We start from the raw sequence: 18708 nt of genomic DNA on the forward strand, positions 1-18708 counted from the left end.
CATTTTATGTTTCTACATATAAACTTATGTGTTTAAAAACAGGTCCTGGAATTTATCATGTCGTAAAATGTGGAGCGTCAGGACATAATATAAGAAGTCGGCCAAGTTTAAAAGCATCTGCAGTTGGCATGTTAGTTTTGGCAAATGTAATTGGTGCTGTTGAGGTTGTAAGTATGATTTGCTGTTGTTATATTAATATCAATGCTTTATTGATTTCTGACTGTTTTGTCTTATGAGCTATATTGTCTTTCACTAAATAGTTTGTATATTCATATGCCAACTGAAAATATGGTGATTCCATCATACGACATAATGTATTTTTACTAATAATGGGTACAAACTTTTCAGTGAGTAATGAATGATATTTAAGTGAGCAAAGTAGTATAATCTTGGGCAAAGTGAAATAGTTAAAAGGAATTAAAAATTTCCAAAGTAAGCAAATGAGAAATTTATGTAGGCAGGAACGCGTGTTACATAAAGAACAATACATTTTATAGTAGAACTTATGCAACAATTTTTTTAAGTTTCATTTTTTTTGCAGTTAATTTACTACTTATTACAATGGAGGACATGTTTTATAATAATTTGACTAAAGATGATCTTTTAGCCCTAAGGTAAAAGGATACGTGTTTTCGTTTCATTTTGAAGCCATGTCCATGTGGAAACCTAAAACAAATTGTAATAGTTCTAAAAGGGAATTCTGCACAGATTGAAATTAACATTTTAAAGTAAAGACATTTTTAATAAGTCTTTTATTAATGGTTTATGCTGAAATGTTTTGTCATTTATGCTCAAAATTTATTAAAAGTTTCATAACACTAATCTCTAGATCAGGGCCTAAACTTTCATTGTGGGCGTCCATGAAGGTACACATCCACGGGAAAGTTACTGAAATATGAGGAAAGAGAATTTTTTCACTTTATTTTAGGGAAATAGATGTTTTTTAAATAGTTTGTAAATGATAATACAAATATTTGATTTTTAAAATTTTATTTTATATTTTTTTATAGATAACTAACTCAGATGGTATCTGGGCAAAACTTGACAAAGAGAGTAAACAAAAGTATTGTTTTAATATGGATGGCGAGGCCTGGACACTTATACGAAATTTAGCTGACATTATTTATTTACAACATGAAATGGAAACATTACAGTATGGCGATGATGATGATAGGTACCTTGGCAGTACAAAATTTTCTTCTGAGCAAGGCTCTGTTTTTGGTTCTAATGGTCCCGGCATGAAAGGATTTGATTTTGCTACAGCTGTATCAGGTCAAACTTTTGGTTCTTTTGGACAATCTATGGGTATGCTATTTTCAAATCAATGATAATCTGTATTTGTTTTAACTTTCATTGGTATATTTGTTTGCAAAGTTTCTTGGCAATGGTGACATGACACGTGGAAAAAAACCCGAGATAACAGATAAAACCTCACTCTATTAGAAAAGATTGCCAACTATCTGTGAGCTGTTATTGGTTGGCATGTTCGATTCAAACGGATGTGATGCTGTGCACTGCTCCGCTCGTAAAAATGAAAATATTTAACATTTTGCAGAGATGGTGACAAAAAAGGTTACACATGCGTGAGTTTAACAAACTAATCTGATTTTTAAAGCAAAGTGCCGAATTCATTTTGCTTGTTCTCAACTTATTTCTCCATTGACAAAAAAGGTTGCAACCAAGTATGGTTTATAGCTTGTGGAAGACTTCTAACATTCTTTTACCCTCTTTATTTCTGCTAATAGTAGTTCATACAATTTGAAATTAAAACCATGAAATGAAAACTGAATGTAGAAAATTAAACTCAGACTGTTATAATCTTGAAAATTTTTAAAGTCTTGAAATTAAACATAAATTGCTACTAATATAAGATTGCATTAATAGGGAGCATGCACTATGTCGTAAAATATGATAAAGTTGGTGGTATTTCATAGATTTTATGACGGTGATGCCAAAAATCAACATTAAAATTCGAAACAATCATTCACTTTAGCGTGAAGAGCAATTAAAAAAGGCGATTTTTGTAAACAATGTCACGTGACTGAAAACGCACAGCCATTGGGCCACGTCATAAAACACGATTCTTCCTCTGCCCCGCTACCGCTATGCAACAGTCAATGCATTTCCCAATTTTGGCTATCGTATAATCAGGGTCCGAAAATGGGCAACATTTAATTTTTTTTTGGCGTTTTTCTCGTTTTAGTGAATTTTTCTAAGATGTTTGCAGCACTTTTCGCTCTTTCTTAAAATTTTCATGGCATTATTTGATCTATCTATGAGCCAAAAGTTTTCATCTCCGATTTTCGAGCTCGAAGGAACTGTGTCTTCTTATCTGAGGGGGTTGATAGTTCTCATTGTTCACTTTGAAAAGGGAAATAAGGAGAACTAACAAAAAGAACAGGTTTTTATACTCTGACTACATTTCAGATTCTGGGTGCAATTCTTTTCTTAGAAGTAGATTTCTGAAGACTGTCTTTCTCAATACTGAAAAGCAGAAGCGTTATTTTTTTTTTCGCAAAAGGCAGCTTTGGGTGTCTGTGCCCTGATTCTAAATAAAACAAATCCATGTGAAAGTTATTAAAGTATTTAAACTATTTAAAATGGGGTGCTGGCTCCATTTCTGAAGAGTAGTTTTAAAAATTGTAACAGCATTTTTTCAACTTTAACTGCTTTTTTAGGGTCATTTTAAATTTTAGTTTAGTTGGGTTTTATTTTAGAGCATTTTTAGGGTTTTATTACGTCATAATCTTCCGGACCTTGGTTATTATCAACGATGCATTATACTCTGTTTTAATTTCTTTTTTTTTAAAGGGATAAAACTACTTTTCATGTAAAATGATGGAGGAAGGACTCTCAAAGGCCAATCCGATGATTTACCAAAGTTGGATAGCTGGAATGTTATTAGTTTTAACATCCTTCTAATTGTAAAAAAATAATGTCATGTTGTACTTGATTTTATTATTATATAATAAAGTAAATGACTAGTTACAGTCATAGTGAAGTATAGATTGTTCCTCAACTATGAGGTTGCAGTTCTAGTTCATGGAAAAATTAATTCTCACGGTGCTAGAACTCAGAAATAGTATTTTTTAACTAAAAAAATGAATTACTTTTCAACTATTTATGCTATTTTTAACACCCGACTCACAAAGTAAGGTGTTTATAATTTTGGCGTGTCTGTGTATGGCAATCTAGCGCCTAACCGGATGGACCAATTTTGATTTTTTTTTTCGTACGAAAGGTGAGTTGATCGAGAGTGTTCTTAGCTAGGTCACATCTTCGGATGAAATTAATTAGAGAAGATATCAATTAAAAACCTCTAAAAGGTTTTTTGTGATTTTTGTAGTGAAAACATATTTAAAAATTTAGTATTAAAAAAAAAAGTAATTTTTTTCTGGCTCTGATAGAATATGTTCGGAACTTTCATGTAAAATAGAATTCGAGTAAAAATGTTTTTTTAATGCCAATTTTAAATACGGTTAAGCCTTTTATTCATTCGATTGGTAACGAATTCATTGTTGGCCGACAAGGAAATAAAATGCTGTGATTTAAAATGTTTATTTGTTGCCAGTTTATATTTGTTAACAAATAAAATACTTGTAGTTGATTTTTAATAGAAAAGGCATTTACAGGGATCTTTGTATTTCCCTCTTGATTCTACATTATCCATCGACATGTACACCATACCTTAAAGCAAAGCTACATTATATTATACATTCTGTAAAATTAGATTAAAATTCCTGAGCAATTTTTAAGTACTTAAATTAGTTTTCTTTAAACATTTTCATCTACAACTTAAACTAAGGTGATAAGCAGGGGTAGGATCTAGGATGTGAATTACCAATGAATTCTTAAAATAGACATATTTTAAAAATTTTTTAGGAATATGTTTTACCTGACGTTTTTTAAAATTATTCATTATTGTTTTTTTTTTCAGATTTTTTAATAGAGGATAAGAAACTAAAAAAACAATTTAACTTTTTTCTCACATTTTGCAAAGTAATAATTAAAATTAAAATGTAATTTGAATGAAACGAAATATAAATAGATTTCTGATGAAGTAATCTTATTAAACTTTAGTCGCAATTCTCAAGAACATCAGAATTGCGTTGCATTTTGAAACTACAACATGATATTCTTCAATCGTAAAAAACTAAAACTATTCAAAAACCGAAGTCTTATATTAGAAAAAACTCTTTTCAATATCAATATCTGTCATTGAATATGATTCATTTAAAAAATTATCTTCTTCTCTTCTACATTTTTCCCCCCATTCAAAAAAAAAAAGCCTAAATTTTGCCTCAAAGTATGAAAGACCATTTTTTACTAGCTAAATGCTTTTAAAATAAGCACTATTTCATAACTGTAAACATCCTTATTGTAGGGGGGAAAAACAACACACAAAGCCTAATGACTTGTGAAGCCCTTATTACCTCTGAATACATTCAACTTTCAACTATGCCTTGAAACTTGTGTTTAGAATGCGTTGATTCCACGTTCTCAGACTCCGCCATTGCAATGTAAAGCGCTAGCAGAATACGCAGGGGGAAAAGTGTTTATTGACGTAACAAGCTCTTTCCGCCCGATAGTTTCGTTTTTACGGGGGCGTGGCCTAATAGCATTTAAAACTCATTTTAATTACATTTAAATTCATTTAAATGAGGTGTTATTGGTATATTTCGACATAGTTTTTCATGATCTTTCGTTTACAAGTGAGTTTGAAAATCATGCATGTTCCCTATTGAAAGTGTTCGATGGAAGCTGTTATTTGTTGTAGGGTAAATATTTTCAAGAGCTCACTTAATCTTCAGTGAGAAATGTTTATTTGACTACTTTCAGCTTAGTTGGAGCCAAAGCTTGTTGCCGGTCATCTCTTTTGCATGTGTTAGATCTTAGAAAAAACTTAGTGAATGGCATTGATTTTGTGATTTTTACTGTAATTATGTAGGTAGAAGAATGAAAACATATTAGTGTACTAATTCAATTAGTTAATGAAAACACTGAAAAAAGCGTTCACATATTTTTTACATTCATAGCCAGTTAGCATCTCCCCCCCCCCCCACCCCAAAGGCCCTACATTAAGCAACACAAGTATTTCCACTTTTCATCAATGATTTTAATTATTTTTGATTTAAGTAAAATGATTTGAATTATATTATGAAAACAGGGTAATATAAATAGATTTCCTAGTTATCAGGGTGTCTATGAGTCATGGAAGTTGAGAAAGTCCTGAAACTGCTAAATTTCTAAAACAGTCATAGATAGTCTTATATGTTATTTCTGTAGCCTTTTTTTTGTTCCTATGCGAGATCTTCCTCAATTCTTGATCGATTTCTTTGATTTACACTTCATTTTAAAGCTTATCGTGCAGCCTAATGACGAAAAATAGATCCACGGTCAAGAAATTGTTTTCTCTGTCAAAAAAAAAAACCTGTTTTAAAGCACCAGACTGAGGTTTTCGATTAAATTTATAAGTTTAATTTGCGCTGTGACCAACAGAGCTGAATATCTTGATCGGCAGAGCGTTCGACTGGTAACCAGAACGGGTGTTCGGGCCTTGCCCAAACGATCTGTATTGAAAATTAGACAAATATCACACATTACATGAACACTTAAAAAACTACTAATAACACAAGTCAGTTAGTAAATGAGATGGGAACGCTCCTTGCTGTTACAAAACCTCGATGCAACCTGTAACTAAATTAATTCTTAATTGTAAGGTTTTTTTTTTTTTTTTTTAAGTTTTGACTCTAGCCAGAAAACTAAAGCATGATGTTAGCGAAAATATAAGTATCAGGTTTAAGATTTCAGACTACAATGGAATAATTTTTTGTTCAGAAAAAAAATCGTTTTCTAATCGTTTCTTCTAATGACAGTTTTGGATCCTTTGTACAAATAAAAAATTACTACCTCAAATTGAAATTAGCTTTTAATTTAGTTAACCTACAGATATTTATTAGAGTATGAAGTAAAACATGAAAATTACAAACAACTTGATGGGTAAAATATCTTTTTTTCCCTTCTTTCAGCCAAAAACATGGCCAGTCACATTTTTACTACATTCTAAAAGTTACGCTTAATAAACAAACTTAGTTCAACTGATTTTGTGTTTTAATCCTCTAGTTAAATGATGAACACGTGCTGCCATCTAAGCCATAACAGTTCAAGCAGCCTGCGATAACGAATTGTCTAAATTTTCAAAAATAAAAACACTTCTCATCAATATCTTACCATATATATTATGTCTGTGGATCTTTTTTCTGTCGGTATGCAGGATATTTCTTATCTCTTGAAGAAATCCCCCTCCCCCCATTTTAAAGCTTATCCGGCCATCTAATGAGGAAAAATAAAACCAACGATCTTAAAATAAATTTTTTGGAAACGCCTCTTGCTCTTGCAAAACCTTGATGCAACCTGTAGTTCTTATGCTGATTTTTGTTTTTTTTAAAGCAAAATTCTAATACAATTTTCCAATTTTTTGCGCCGCTTTTGGCAAAAAAAAAGATTTAGTTGTTTGGTTAAATTGATATATATATATATATATTTTTTTTTTGTAGAGCATTCGACTGTAATTTAGCTGAACTTCAGGTCCGCCATTATAGCTAATTTAGATTAATATTACGCATTACATGTACTCATAACATTCAACAGATAACACACGTAAGGCAATAAAATAAATGCGACAGGAATGCTCCAATGCGTTTCGACTCCTTTATGCAGACTACAGTTATTCAGATAAGTTGACTATCTGAATAACTGTAGCCTGCATATCAAAGGGTGTTCTTTTTTTTAAAGCTTTGACTCTGTTCAGAAAACTAAGCATAATGTAAGCATAAAAAAAATATTAGATTTAAAAATTCAGACCTCAAGGGAATCCTTTTTGTATAGAAAAACTTTTTCATTGCATGCTGAAATATAGATTTTGCTGTTAGTCATGTTTGACCTTTTGTATGAATAAAAAAATACTACGCCAAATTGAAACTACGAGTTTCACCCAGTAAACCTTTAATTATTAATTCAATTACAATGTAAAACATCAATATTATTATCAACTTCAAAAGTAAGAAATCACTTTCTACTCCTCTGCTTTCGGTAAAAAAAAATGCATTTTTTCTATGTTCAAAAAATTACACTTAAAAAACGGACCCAATTCAACTGATTTGGGAGTGGAATTCTATGTGTTTGATCAACAGAGAAATATGTGCTGACATTCAAGCTGTAACAGTTAAAGCAGCCTGCTATGGGAAATTGTATCTATTTTCAAAAAAAAAAAAAAAGACACTTATTTTCAATCTTATTTATTATTTCTTTAAAATGTTTGTTTCAATAGCTACGCAAGATCTTCCCGATTCCTTAATCAAATTCTAAGTTTTACGAGTAATTTTAGAGCCTATCATGCTGTCTAATGATAGACATAGACACATGGTCCTTTTTTTTTGTGGCAAAAAGCTTTTTGCTGTTTTTTGTTACACATTGCTTCAATAAATAGCATTTGACAAAGAAGGCACAATTGATCCGTTGGTTGGAGTGTCGGGCTGATAATCAGAATGGTACCAGTTCGAATCCGTGCTAATAAATATCTCTTTAATGTTTCTTTTTTTCCCCATCAGATGCTCACATAGACAGAACTGTATTTGCCACAACCCGTTTTTTCACATGCACAATTACTGCTTTTTCACGAGTCACTTAGTCACACTTTTAATGATGCGAGGGTCAGTCAGAAAGTTAGTCACACTGCTCAAAAAAACAAAAAAAGATTGAAATTTTACAATAACTTTATTGTTATCTTAAAGTTCTATTCAAAATCTACTTTTTAACATAACCATCCCGTTATTTAAGCATTTATCGAGGCGTGGTACAAGTTTTTCGGTGCTTTCTGCGAAGAAATCCTGTCCAATGTTCGACATGGCTTGTCCAATGTCAAATGTGACTTGAAGCGCTTTCAGTTTTTTAACTGAATGGCATCGTCGCTTTGAAAGTTCTTGTTTCATGGGACCTAAAACATCGGAAGGCATTAGGTGAAAGGTTTAGGCGGCTAGGAAGGGTGATCCCACACTTCCCACCTAAACTTGGTCCTCCCTCGTGCTTAGCGTTATCAATATCCAGGGTTCGTATGCTCTTTCAAAACTCCTCCAATACTCCTTCAATTAGGAAATTTTTTGAAAGGTCCTTCAAACTCCTTCATTTTTGTTTTACCTCCTTCAAAACTCCTTCTTTTATAGTTCAAGACTTCATAATCTTCTTTTGTGAAAGTAATTTAAAGTACTTCGATCGATAACTTAATTTCATCACAAGGGCGATGTTATAAGGGAGATTTTAATGTAATAGTAATTGTGTATATTTATTTCTTTTTATAAAGATATGATTTACAAATTAATTATGAAAATCATAAAAGTTGAAGGTGAAAATATTTCGTGGCTAAGACATTTCATAGGTGAAGTAAATGTAGTTTTATGATTATTGCTTTTCCTTCCACCACTCAGTAGCAAAAGTCAGTTTATCTGATTATTATTTTAATATTAAAAAATACATAAGTATATGTGATTGTGTTAAAAGAACAATTGCTTAGTAAATTGCAGTTTTGACAATGTAAAAAGGGTCATCCGCAAGTGATATCATGCCTTGAAAGGGAGACGGTTTTATAAAATTGTGACAAGGGGAAGTGAGAAGGTGATAAAAAGCAACATCATGCAGTTATTATGACAATATATTTATGAAATATTTGACATGTGACAATGGGAGGAGTAAGGTGGAATGTGACACTTTGTGACAAAGAACATAGTTGATCGAATATGTTGAAAAAATGTGACATCATTTAAGGGCAGCCCAAAACTACTTCAAAATCTCATTTTACTCCTTCAAAACTCCTCCAAAACTCCTTCGTTTTATTTCTGGAATCGAGTACGAACTCTGAGTACGTCTATTCTCAAACATGTTGCATCATTTCACGATAGCTTGAGTGACACTGCATTTTCACCATGCAATTCATACTACTACTCATAAATTTCAGGCATTTGCACTTTGTTCCCCCAAAATCGAATCACTGCATGCATTTCCAATTTGGCCGCTACTTGCAATTGTCGAGACATGTTTTCGACTGATTACCAGAAAAACTAAACTTGCCTCGGGGAAGCCACTATGTCACACGATAAAGGTACATGTCTGATGTGTTGCCACAGAGTTTCATCAAAATTGTCTTAGATGGAACATATTTATGAAGAAGTGCAACTAACTTTCTGACTGACCTATGTATTCATGTTTGCGTTGAAAATGCGTACAACCAAAAGGTGAGCAATAATCACATTATCACAACGTTGTATTTAACGAGGTTTTGTTGCTGATGTCTTCAAATTATATTCCTTATATGAGTTTACTTTTTTTCATTTCCTTTTTTCGATTCTTCTTCATAATGCTCTTTCTTTGAAATTTTTAAAGAGTGAAATGCCACATGAAACGATTCGAAGCACAGTGCAGAGTTCCGCACAAGTCAACTGGTTTTGAAAAATTTATGAAAATGTTAAAAGTCTCAAAAAATTTTCAGGTTTCTTTCTAAAAATTTTTTTTTAGAGATGTGAAATTAAAATCTCATGAATGGCAGCTACAAGTCTCTTAAGCATTAAAAAACACTGAAATAGAATACCCAGGGCTCATAGTCCTCCTATATCTCCTTTATTTTCTCACTAACTCCTATATTTTTTTCGTCGAATATTAAATTCTACCCAAAAAAGCAAAATCTTTTGATCATTTTTTTTCCTACTTTCTCTCCTGCACTGTGCACTCTTACATCTTTAATGTTGGCATTTGTACTAAACTTCTGTTTGATTATTTTTATGCAAAAGACAAAATAGATTGTTTTACTTGCAACTTTAAAACTTGTTTTCAATTAATTCCTTTTCTTTCAATGAGTTTACTTTGTAATTTTAATAGTATAACATGTTAACTTAAAGTGTACTGCTGTAAAGTTTTTGAAAGCTTTTAATTTGTCACATATAATCTTATATGTCGTTGAAATGAACGGTCGTAGCTCAAATGATTGTTTTTGAAAATGTCACGTACAGATTTTGGTACCAATTCAAATTTTCGGTACTTCAAATGTTTCGAAGTTTGTAGCTTGCTGAAAAATGTAACTATCTTAAGTAATTTTATAGGATTTTGTCTGCTTTTTTCAAATAGGTACTTATTTTGTATGTTGTAGATTTTCCGAAGATTTCAGAAATCGTTCTTCTCAGAATTTTTTTTTGACTCATTTTTTTCTATCTACTAGGTTATAGTTACAAATTAGAGAGGATAATAGATTTATCTATGCTCCACTTAGGCTCTTTAACACCCCCTGTCGTTTGGCAGATTAGGTAAAATTCGCCTTTTATTCATGTGTGTGCATATAAATACACACATTAACTGTAAGTTATGGATAATGCCGTTACAGTGAGCGCCGGGTAATTGAATCAGTCACTTTAATGAATTAATTCCTCAAAAGTGAAATGAAATCCAGTTTTAACATTTAAAAATTGCTGAATATTTGAATCAAACTTGCCGCTCAAATGAATCAAGCCTATGAGACTGACCATTTCCCAAAAGCGTGATGCATTAGCGCAGTCTTTTTTTCCTTGTCTTTGTTTAGTAAAATTAGTTTCTTTTTCTGTAAATAGTGAAACGATGGGGATGCAGAGTGTTGCACACTTTTTGTAACGATTTTCTCATGATATGTCCCACAAAACCAGTGAGACGAGAGAAACATGGAGCTGAATGGACTTTTCATCGTTAGTGTTAGCATTGAAGCAATGAGGTACCAATGCTGAGAACTATGGGTAGATTTATGACATTGAAAAGAGAATGTCCAAATTAGTTATTACCTAGTTTTAGCAATCAATATGATATGTATTTTTCAAAGTGCATAAGCTAAAATCTGAATTTTATAATTGCTTTTTCATACTGTTTTGGGAAAAATTCTTTAAATAATCAGAGAATGGATTATTTGTCGTTATACTTCTTATGATATCTCGTTTGACCAAAAATTTAATAAAGTTCTCTGAAATTGTATGATGAATTCCACTTAAAAAAAAAAAGAAGAAGAAAAACATGCACACACAATTTTGCTTAGTTGAATTAAAGTTGTCTTAAACGAACAGGATTCATATAAGTAACCATGTGTACAAAAATTCATTTGCTCTCACTTCTGTGACTCTTTTCATTGCTATGACTTCATGAATTCTGGAATTGTATTGATACTGGCTCTCTGTTTTTTATATTATTTGAGGCTCCAAACATACTAGATGCTATACGTTTTTTGAAATTCCTATTATTTTTCTACCAAGCTCCTATATTTTTCCTTTTAAAATCCTATATATTTTGCTACCAAACTCCTATATATTTTACTATCTAACTCCTATATTTTTCCTCTTAAACTCCTATATATGTTTTTCCACTTGCTAAGAGCCCTGAATACATCATTCTTTCTTTGTTTTGAATGTATCATTATAACAAGACCATCACCTGATGCAGAAGAGGTGAGTTATCAAAACTTAGTTCAAGCATGGAGAATTAACGAGTTCAAACATTATGGAAAAGAAATTAAGTCTCCTAGAGCTCAGACTTAAAAATTTATGCTCCGTAGAATCCTGAGACATGTCAGGCAAAATGTTAATCAGAAACAGTGTGGATGGACATTAGCCTACAGGTCTTGGAAATAGCTGTATTACTGTTATAATAAACATAGTTTTAGAAAGTTAACACTTTCTAGAAACTTCGCAGATTTGAAAACCTTTTACTAAATTTTTACCACCAAACTATTGGTGCTATTTGTTTTGTTAATTGTTATTTATATTTTAGGCATATTCACTTTTGGAAGTGGTACTTCAGATCCTGAAGGAGGTTCTTCTGGTTCAACAAGTCCATTTGTTTTTGGATCGCCTGGTAATTTATTTTTTCTTTAAAATAAATTTTGTTTTCATTAACTATTTTGTTTAAAATAATATTTGTAACTGTAGGCGATTGTTCTTTTAGTATCTACTCCTTCTGTGTCTATGAATACCTTGATTGATTCAGAGAAGGTAGAGAATGATCTTGTGTCGAAAAATTCTTTTGGTAATAATTGTGGGCGTGTGGCAGCTTTGCAGAAATGGCTAAAAGAAGAATCTAGTCAAAAATCCAATTCTGAACCTCAGCGTATGTCAGTATCAAAAGATGTTCCTTCAGAACTTCAGACTGTTTCAGTAAAAGAACTTGTTAAAGCTATTGGAGAGAGTAGAGCTAATGGTAATGCTGCTACTCCTCCACGAACTCCGCCAAATACCCCTCCAGTTCCTCACAGAGGATCCAGAAGTGGCAGTCCAATGCATTCTTCGGGATCTCCTAAACTTCCTTCTAGACGCAGCTCTAGTCCTATTCCCATTGCTGCAGTGCCAGGTATACGACCCAATAATGAAGCAACTTCACCACATATCTTGTCTGGAAACAGCATATCTTCACTCTCAGTGTCGCCAAAATCCTCTCCTAGGCATACATCTGTAATTCAAGATACTTGGCCTACATATCAATCAAGTATGCCTCCAAAAGGCTCTAGTGGACTTCGGAGGAGCTCACTTCAAAGGTATTCTTAAGTTCATGAATTTCGTCGTTATAAAATTGTTTTTTCATGTAGAATGAATTTCTATGTTAGTTAAATTGAGTATTCTCAGAAATTTATTGTTTTTTTTACTTATTTGTTTTAAAAGCACTGATATTCTGTTTAATTTTATGATAAGATGTTCATTTTATGATTTTTAGTTATGTGAAACCTATGTTTCTTTTTCTTTTTTCTTTTTTTTTTTTTGTGATAGAATTGCAATTTATTTTAATGTTTCTGTTATAAAAAATCATCCCCGAAACTTTAGTTCACCATCTTGATATTAAGACTAGCTCTCTCACCATTCTGGTTAATTTTCTATCACATTTGCATACTGGTGGAATTCAGCCACCATACACTACTTGCTAGTGGGGCTTAATTTTTAACAAAATCAGGGCAGAAGACTTCCTTAAGAACAGTAGATTACAGACTTTGGTGCCCCTCTTTCCCCAAGATTCATAAGTGCGCTCCCGCCTCCCATGGGAAAAAAACTTGAATTTTAACATAGTGTTATTTTTTCAGAGCTTGAGGCCTCATACCTCTTGTCCCTTTCATACCTTTTGCATTAAAGAGGCTCACATGTGAGAATGTTTAACCCTGTATATTTTGCTTTAAAGATAAAAAGAAGCAATTTTAATATGTATTTACACAAATAAAATCAGCAAAAAAAAAAAAAAAAAAAGAAGAGCATATTATTTTAGTATTTATAATCAATAGGTGTAACAGTACAAAAAAAAGTTACTTTTCAAACCTACTTTGGGGAACATCTGCTGCAACATACATGGGAAAAGATTTCATGCTCGATAATCAATGGTTCCTTCTGGAACTCAAAAAGCCTACAAACCTTTTTCTTCTGTCATGATGGGATACAAATATGAGTAATTAACTTGAAATTAAAACTACAATTTACAGCTCTATTAATTTGATTTTATTTATATTTGAATAATATAGAATGAAGTTTCTCCTTCAATTTCAAAAATTAAATGCTAATAAACATTTTACAGTTGTAAAATTTTATTTTTGTATAAATGAACAAAATTTTGAAGCATTTCCTGTTCTATTTCTTTTTTAATGCATTTCTGTTAAATGTTATGCTGCAAGATTTATTGTGTGAGTTTTGATAGTTTTTTTTTCTTGAGTATTTTGTTATGAGAGATGTGTTAAATGAACTTTTAAAATTAGGTTTGGATTTCAAAATTAACATTTTTTTTTTTTTGAATTTAAAAATGTTTTTGATTTACTTTTTATATTGTAGTAATCTAATTGTTGAGAAGCTCAAACAAAATTGAGCAATTTATTTTACTATCTGTTTTCTTTTCAGTGATACCAGTGTAAGCTCTCATTTCAGTAGCCTTTTTAAGGAACTTTCACAAACATCTGCTACAGGTTGTATCGGTTGTATAACTCAACGAAATACTATCAGCCCTATAAGCACCCCAGGAACTCCTGGAACGCCTGCTACTCCTGGTACACCAAAGAAGGTACTAATTTTTTAACTTTACTAAAATAAAATAATCAATGTTGGCATTAAGAATGTAAACCAAGGTGTTGCAGACAGACCTGCATAGATTTTAATAGCATGGATAACAAATTATAAATTTTTATTCACTACACAATTTTTTGTTTTGTGGACTTAGAGACTTTGTCTTGAATGCCGCCAATTTTCAGTTAAAACTTGGCTATCCAGAATGCATAAAAAACACTGAATCACATATACGTGAATTTTTCGGTTAGTTGACCTGGTAAGAATTTGAGCTCATTTTGAAATACTCGACAAATTAGAGATACAAGAAATTAAAAAACAATGTTATAAGAAAAGAGATAGCAGTTAACAGGACTTGTAGTTGCAAATGCTAACGTTTTTAAAACATCTCAATCTGGAAAGCAAATCCTTAGCAAATATTCCGATTGCAAAAATGGACCATTCTGTAATACGAATATGAATTCAATCTTTTGTGCTATAAGCAATTTGCTGTTCAAATGATACAATGCCGAAAAATCTTCAATATTGCAAGCTCTAACCAAAATGGCTAATAAGAAGGGAGTGAGTTGAAAAAAAAAAAAAAGAATATTTGCTACAAATTCAAGTTGTTCCTATAACATTGAACTTGTAAAACTATTCCAAGTCCATACTATAACAAGTCAAAATCTTTGCAGAATTGCAGAAAGAAAAAGCTTCATTGTTACAAAAGGTTCTCCAGACCAGGTGATGAGGGGGAGGGGAGACTGAATCACCAGCCCCAAATTTTCATGCATATCTTGTAAAATTGTTTTATTTTCTTGAATATTTGTTTCTTTTCTTTCTTTGAAAAGGAAGACATGTAAAAGAGAGTAGGGTGAATCAATGCTGTATATTTGCAGTGTAAAAGTAAAGTATTCCAACGTTTCTTTTTTTGGTGAAGAGTGAAAAATAAAGATTATTTGAAGAGATTCGAATAACATGAATGAGTGTACCAAATTCAAACCAAAGTGCCTCCCTGTACGCAACTGTGCAAAGGTAAAGGATGGTATCTGCAGAAATGAGTTTTTGAGATATTTGAAGAAATGCCTTTTGGATTCAATGCTAACATGGGGAAATGTTGGAATTTGCCTTTTTTTTTCTTGCTTTATTTTCAGCAGAAATCAAATACGCAAGCTTGTAGAATAAAGCTGAAGCACAATAGATGACAAAAATGCAAAAAGATGCAAAATGAAAAATCTTCAGATATTGCCCTTTACCTTCCCATGGTATCTGGTTCTTATTTCTTCTGTCCTTATGGCCATAGGTAACCCTTTATCCTGTACTAGAGATGCTCCTGATGCTTAAAACATGTACTCTATGATACTATGTTCAGTTTAACATTAAAAAGGATCTCATCATGGTCTCTGAAGACAAGTTGGTCAAACAGGTAATATTAGAAAAATTAATGAGGTTGTGATTACAAAAAGCAAACTCAAAAATGACGATACGCAACAGGCACAGGGTCCAGCTAGGTTCATCCTAGTCGATTGATCAGTTCCCAGAGAAGATCATTAGCCCTCTTAAATCTGTCCACCCCTTGCTCATTATATTTTCTTCTAGTAAGCTATACCAAGTACCTACGAAGCTACTGAAGAATTTTTCCATATTTACAGATCACTCTGAGGTTTGAATTACTTAAAACAATGACCTCTGATTCTGCCTTTTTCTTTTTCAAATTTAGCCCTCCAATATCCATCATTTTGATGAATTTAAGCAACTGCATCACATTCCCTCTGGCTTGCCTTTGTACGTATTAGATAATTTGTTTCAGCTACCCGTAAATGTTTAACGTTAATGTGTTGCCACTTATGTATATAGTTTTAACTGTGCTATCAAACTTAACAACAGTATATTCAACCATCTTATTGAAATTTTTGCTTTAAAATAGATGTAGATATGTTTTTGACCATTTACCCCCCCCCCCCCCCTTCCTTGTACAGCTTAACAAATTTTTTTTTAAATGTAATTTACTTTAAGCGATAACATTAATCACACAACCCTCTTATACTTATGTAAACAAAAGAAATAGTAAAATGATGTGAATTTATACTTTAATGACATTTTTGAGGCATCTTAAAACATCCAACAAAACTCATGATATATTTTCTGATTTTGGTATTGTTTAGAGCTGAAGTTTAAATGTGTTTGTTCATGCTATCATAATTACTTTTTAACATGAATATTTTTACTCATATATAGGAGGCTAATTCTATTGCTTCTGTGAAATCAGTCACCCAAACAGGAACGCAAACTAGTCCTGACAGTGTAAAAAGTCACTTTAGCATAGGATCTGCCGGAAATAAAGAAGAACCCACAAGAATCTCTCCTAAACTTGCTCGTAAAGAAAGAAGTACTCGCCAATTTAGGACTAAACGTGAAAGAGTGAAATCACCCAGCTCTGTTCGCGAAATGAACGAAAAATCGAAAGATAAAAGTAGTACCAAAGATGTTGTCAAAGAAGCTATGACACCATCTGTAGCTGAATGTCTTCGTGCTGTGTTTGCTGCCTTTTTGTGGCATGAAGGGATTGTTCATGATGCCATGGCATGTGCATCTTTCTTAAAATTTAATCCAACTCTTCCTAAACAAATAACTAGTGTGCCTCATGTTGCGATTCGTGAAAAACGAGATACTTCCCCTCTGACTAAAGAACAGAAAGCCAGGTATAGACATTCTGTAGAAGTGGCAAGTCCAAGCTTATTGACGTTTCAATATTTTGAATCCTTCTCACCCACACCTTTTAATGCTAATATTAATAAAAATAAGCTGCGAAAGACATCAGTGCCAATCAAGGAGGACAGTGTTATTGAAGCTTCCAGACAAAATCAAGGTATTAATGAAAAGAATGACAGTATTACTTCAACTAACAATATTCAAAATAGAAAAATTACTTCCAATGATAAGTATCAACTTCCCCATTCTTTGCAGCACTTAGTTATATTGTGGGAACAAATTTCATCCTCAAGCCTTAGAATAATCTCTCAGCAGCTAATTCTGCCAAGCCCTGTTGCTGGATCTCGAGTCTTTCAAAGGTTAGAGAAAGAAAGAAATAACAGAGAGAAAGAAAAAAAAGTCAAGAAAAAGAAGGATTACAGGCCTGTGATATCTGCAAGGGGTAATTTATTTGCTGAAGCTACAGGCGGCCCTTTTGCAGCTGAAAGAGAAAGTATGTGTGAACTGTGTGGCAATTTTTTCCCTTATCCAGTCACTTACCATATGAGACAAGCTCACCCTGGCTGTGGTGATCATGCTGGTGGCAAAGGCTATAACAGTGGTGGAAACTTTTGTGGTGGTTGGGCTGGAAATTGTGGAGATGGCGGCATTGGTGGTAGTAGTTGGTACTTAATATGTGATAGATGTCGCGAAAAATTTATTCGTCAAAAGCGGCAGAGCTTAATAAAAGAAAAAGTTAAAAAATCACGCAAGAAGTCATCCCCGACAAAACTTTTATCACCCTTGCCTCCTATGGAGGCACACCAGATTATGAAAAACAATGCTCTTTTTTTGCTAGAGCTTTCATCTTCAGCATCTTCTGTAATTCCTACTAATGTCACCACACCATCAAGGCTTAGTTTTTATAATAGCATGCCAAGTGTAAACGAACAGAATTCATTTCTTGATTCATCTCCATTTCCTATGGGATCATTCCAATGTCTTGATGTTTTAGGGGTGCAGCAAGAGTATAAAAATATGATTGGTCAAGAATTTCTATCGGAAGAAGATATACGTGCATTACAAAATGGTGCCGAAAACTTGGGTCTTGGGACAAGCATAGCTAATTTGTCACCTGGAATAATTCGATCATCAACATTAAATGGAGGTGCTGATTTACAATTAGTTGGTGTCAAGAGGGAAAGGCAAAGGTCAAAAGGCAAAGAAGGAGAGAACAAAACTAGAACATTCCACCGATCAATTTCAGTTGGTCTTACATCAAGAGATTGGAGTAAACAAGTTGCTGAAAATGTTGCTGAATGCCGTATAATTATGACCAGAAAGAGAAATAATAGCAGTGGTTGTGAAGGTATTTTATATTTTCTTTGCTACATATATGTAATTTTTGTTTCCATAGTTATTCAAGTTCAAACATTTCATTCTTGCTTTTATAGATATAAATGTTTTTTTCAACGTTTTGCTGGGCCATTCTTAAGTTTGAATATATTGAATAAAAAAAAACTAAGTTCACTATTCTTAAATGATCTGTAATGTGCTGAGTAATTCCACAAGTATGAGAAAAATCCACAACTTTGCTTATTAGATTAATTCGTTCGTCAATTTGTTATTGTTGAGAAAACCAAAAGCATCAGACATCAAAGTTGTCTGCATTTTTGTGCAAGCCCTTTTTTTTAATACTTTCTTGCCAGCGTTCGTACGGGTCATGGAAATCCTGGAAAGTCATGGAAAAGAGATCAACAAATTTCAGACCTGTAAAAGTTATGGAAAATTGATATTGTCATCAAAAGTCATGGAAATTCATTTGAAGTCATGCGGTAAATGTCTTGGACAGTAATAAAGTAACAGTAGCTAAAAAAAAGATTAGAAATCTTGAGGGATTTAATAGTATTGTTAGTTCATTGTGTTCACATTAGTAAAAGCTAATAATACT

General features: G+C 32.5%; 1 protein-coding gene across 1 annotated transcript in view; it reads left to right on the plus strand.

The window, feature by feature from the left end:
- The window catches only part of LOC129232959 (E3 ubiquitin-protein ligase MYCBP2-like), a 284810-nt gene that overhangs the window by 164331 nt on the left and 101771 nt on the right, over positions 1–18708 (plus strand). The window contains exons 53-58 of the mRNA XM_054867051.1: positions 43–167; positions 1011–1305; positions 11830–11913; positions 12004–12589; positions 13926–14085; positions 16305–18126. Of these exons, the coding sequence (XP_054723026.1) occupies positions 43–167; positions 1011–1305; positions 11830–11913; positions 12004–12589; positions 13926–14085; positions 16305–18126 (3072 nt within the window). The remainder of the gene's footprint in view (positions 1–42; positions 168–1010; positions 1306–11829; positions 11914–12003; positions 12590–13925; positions 14086–16304; positions 18127–18708) is intronic.

This window comes from Uloborus diversus, chromosome 1 (genome assembly GCF_026930045.1).
Source record: "Uloborus diversus isolate 005 chromosome 1, Udiv.v.3.1, whole genome shotgun sequence".
Lineage (NCBI taxonomy): Eukaryota > Metazoa > Arthropoda > Arachnida > Araneae > Uloboridae > Uloborus > Uloborus diversus.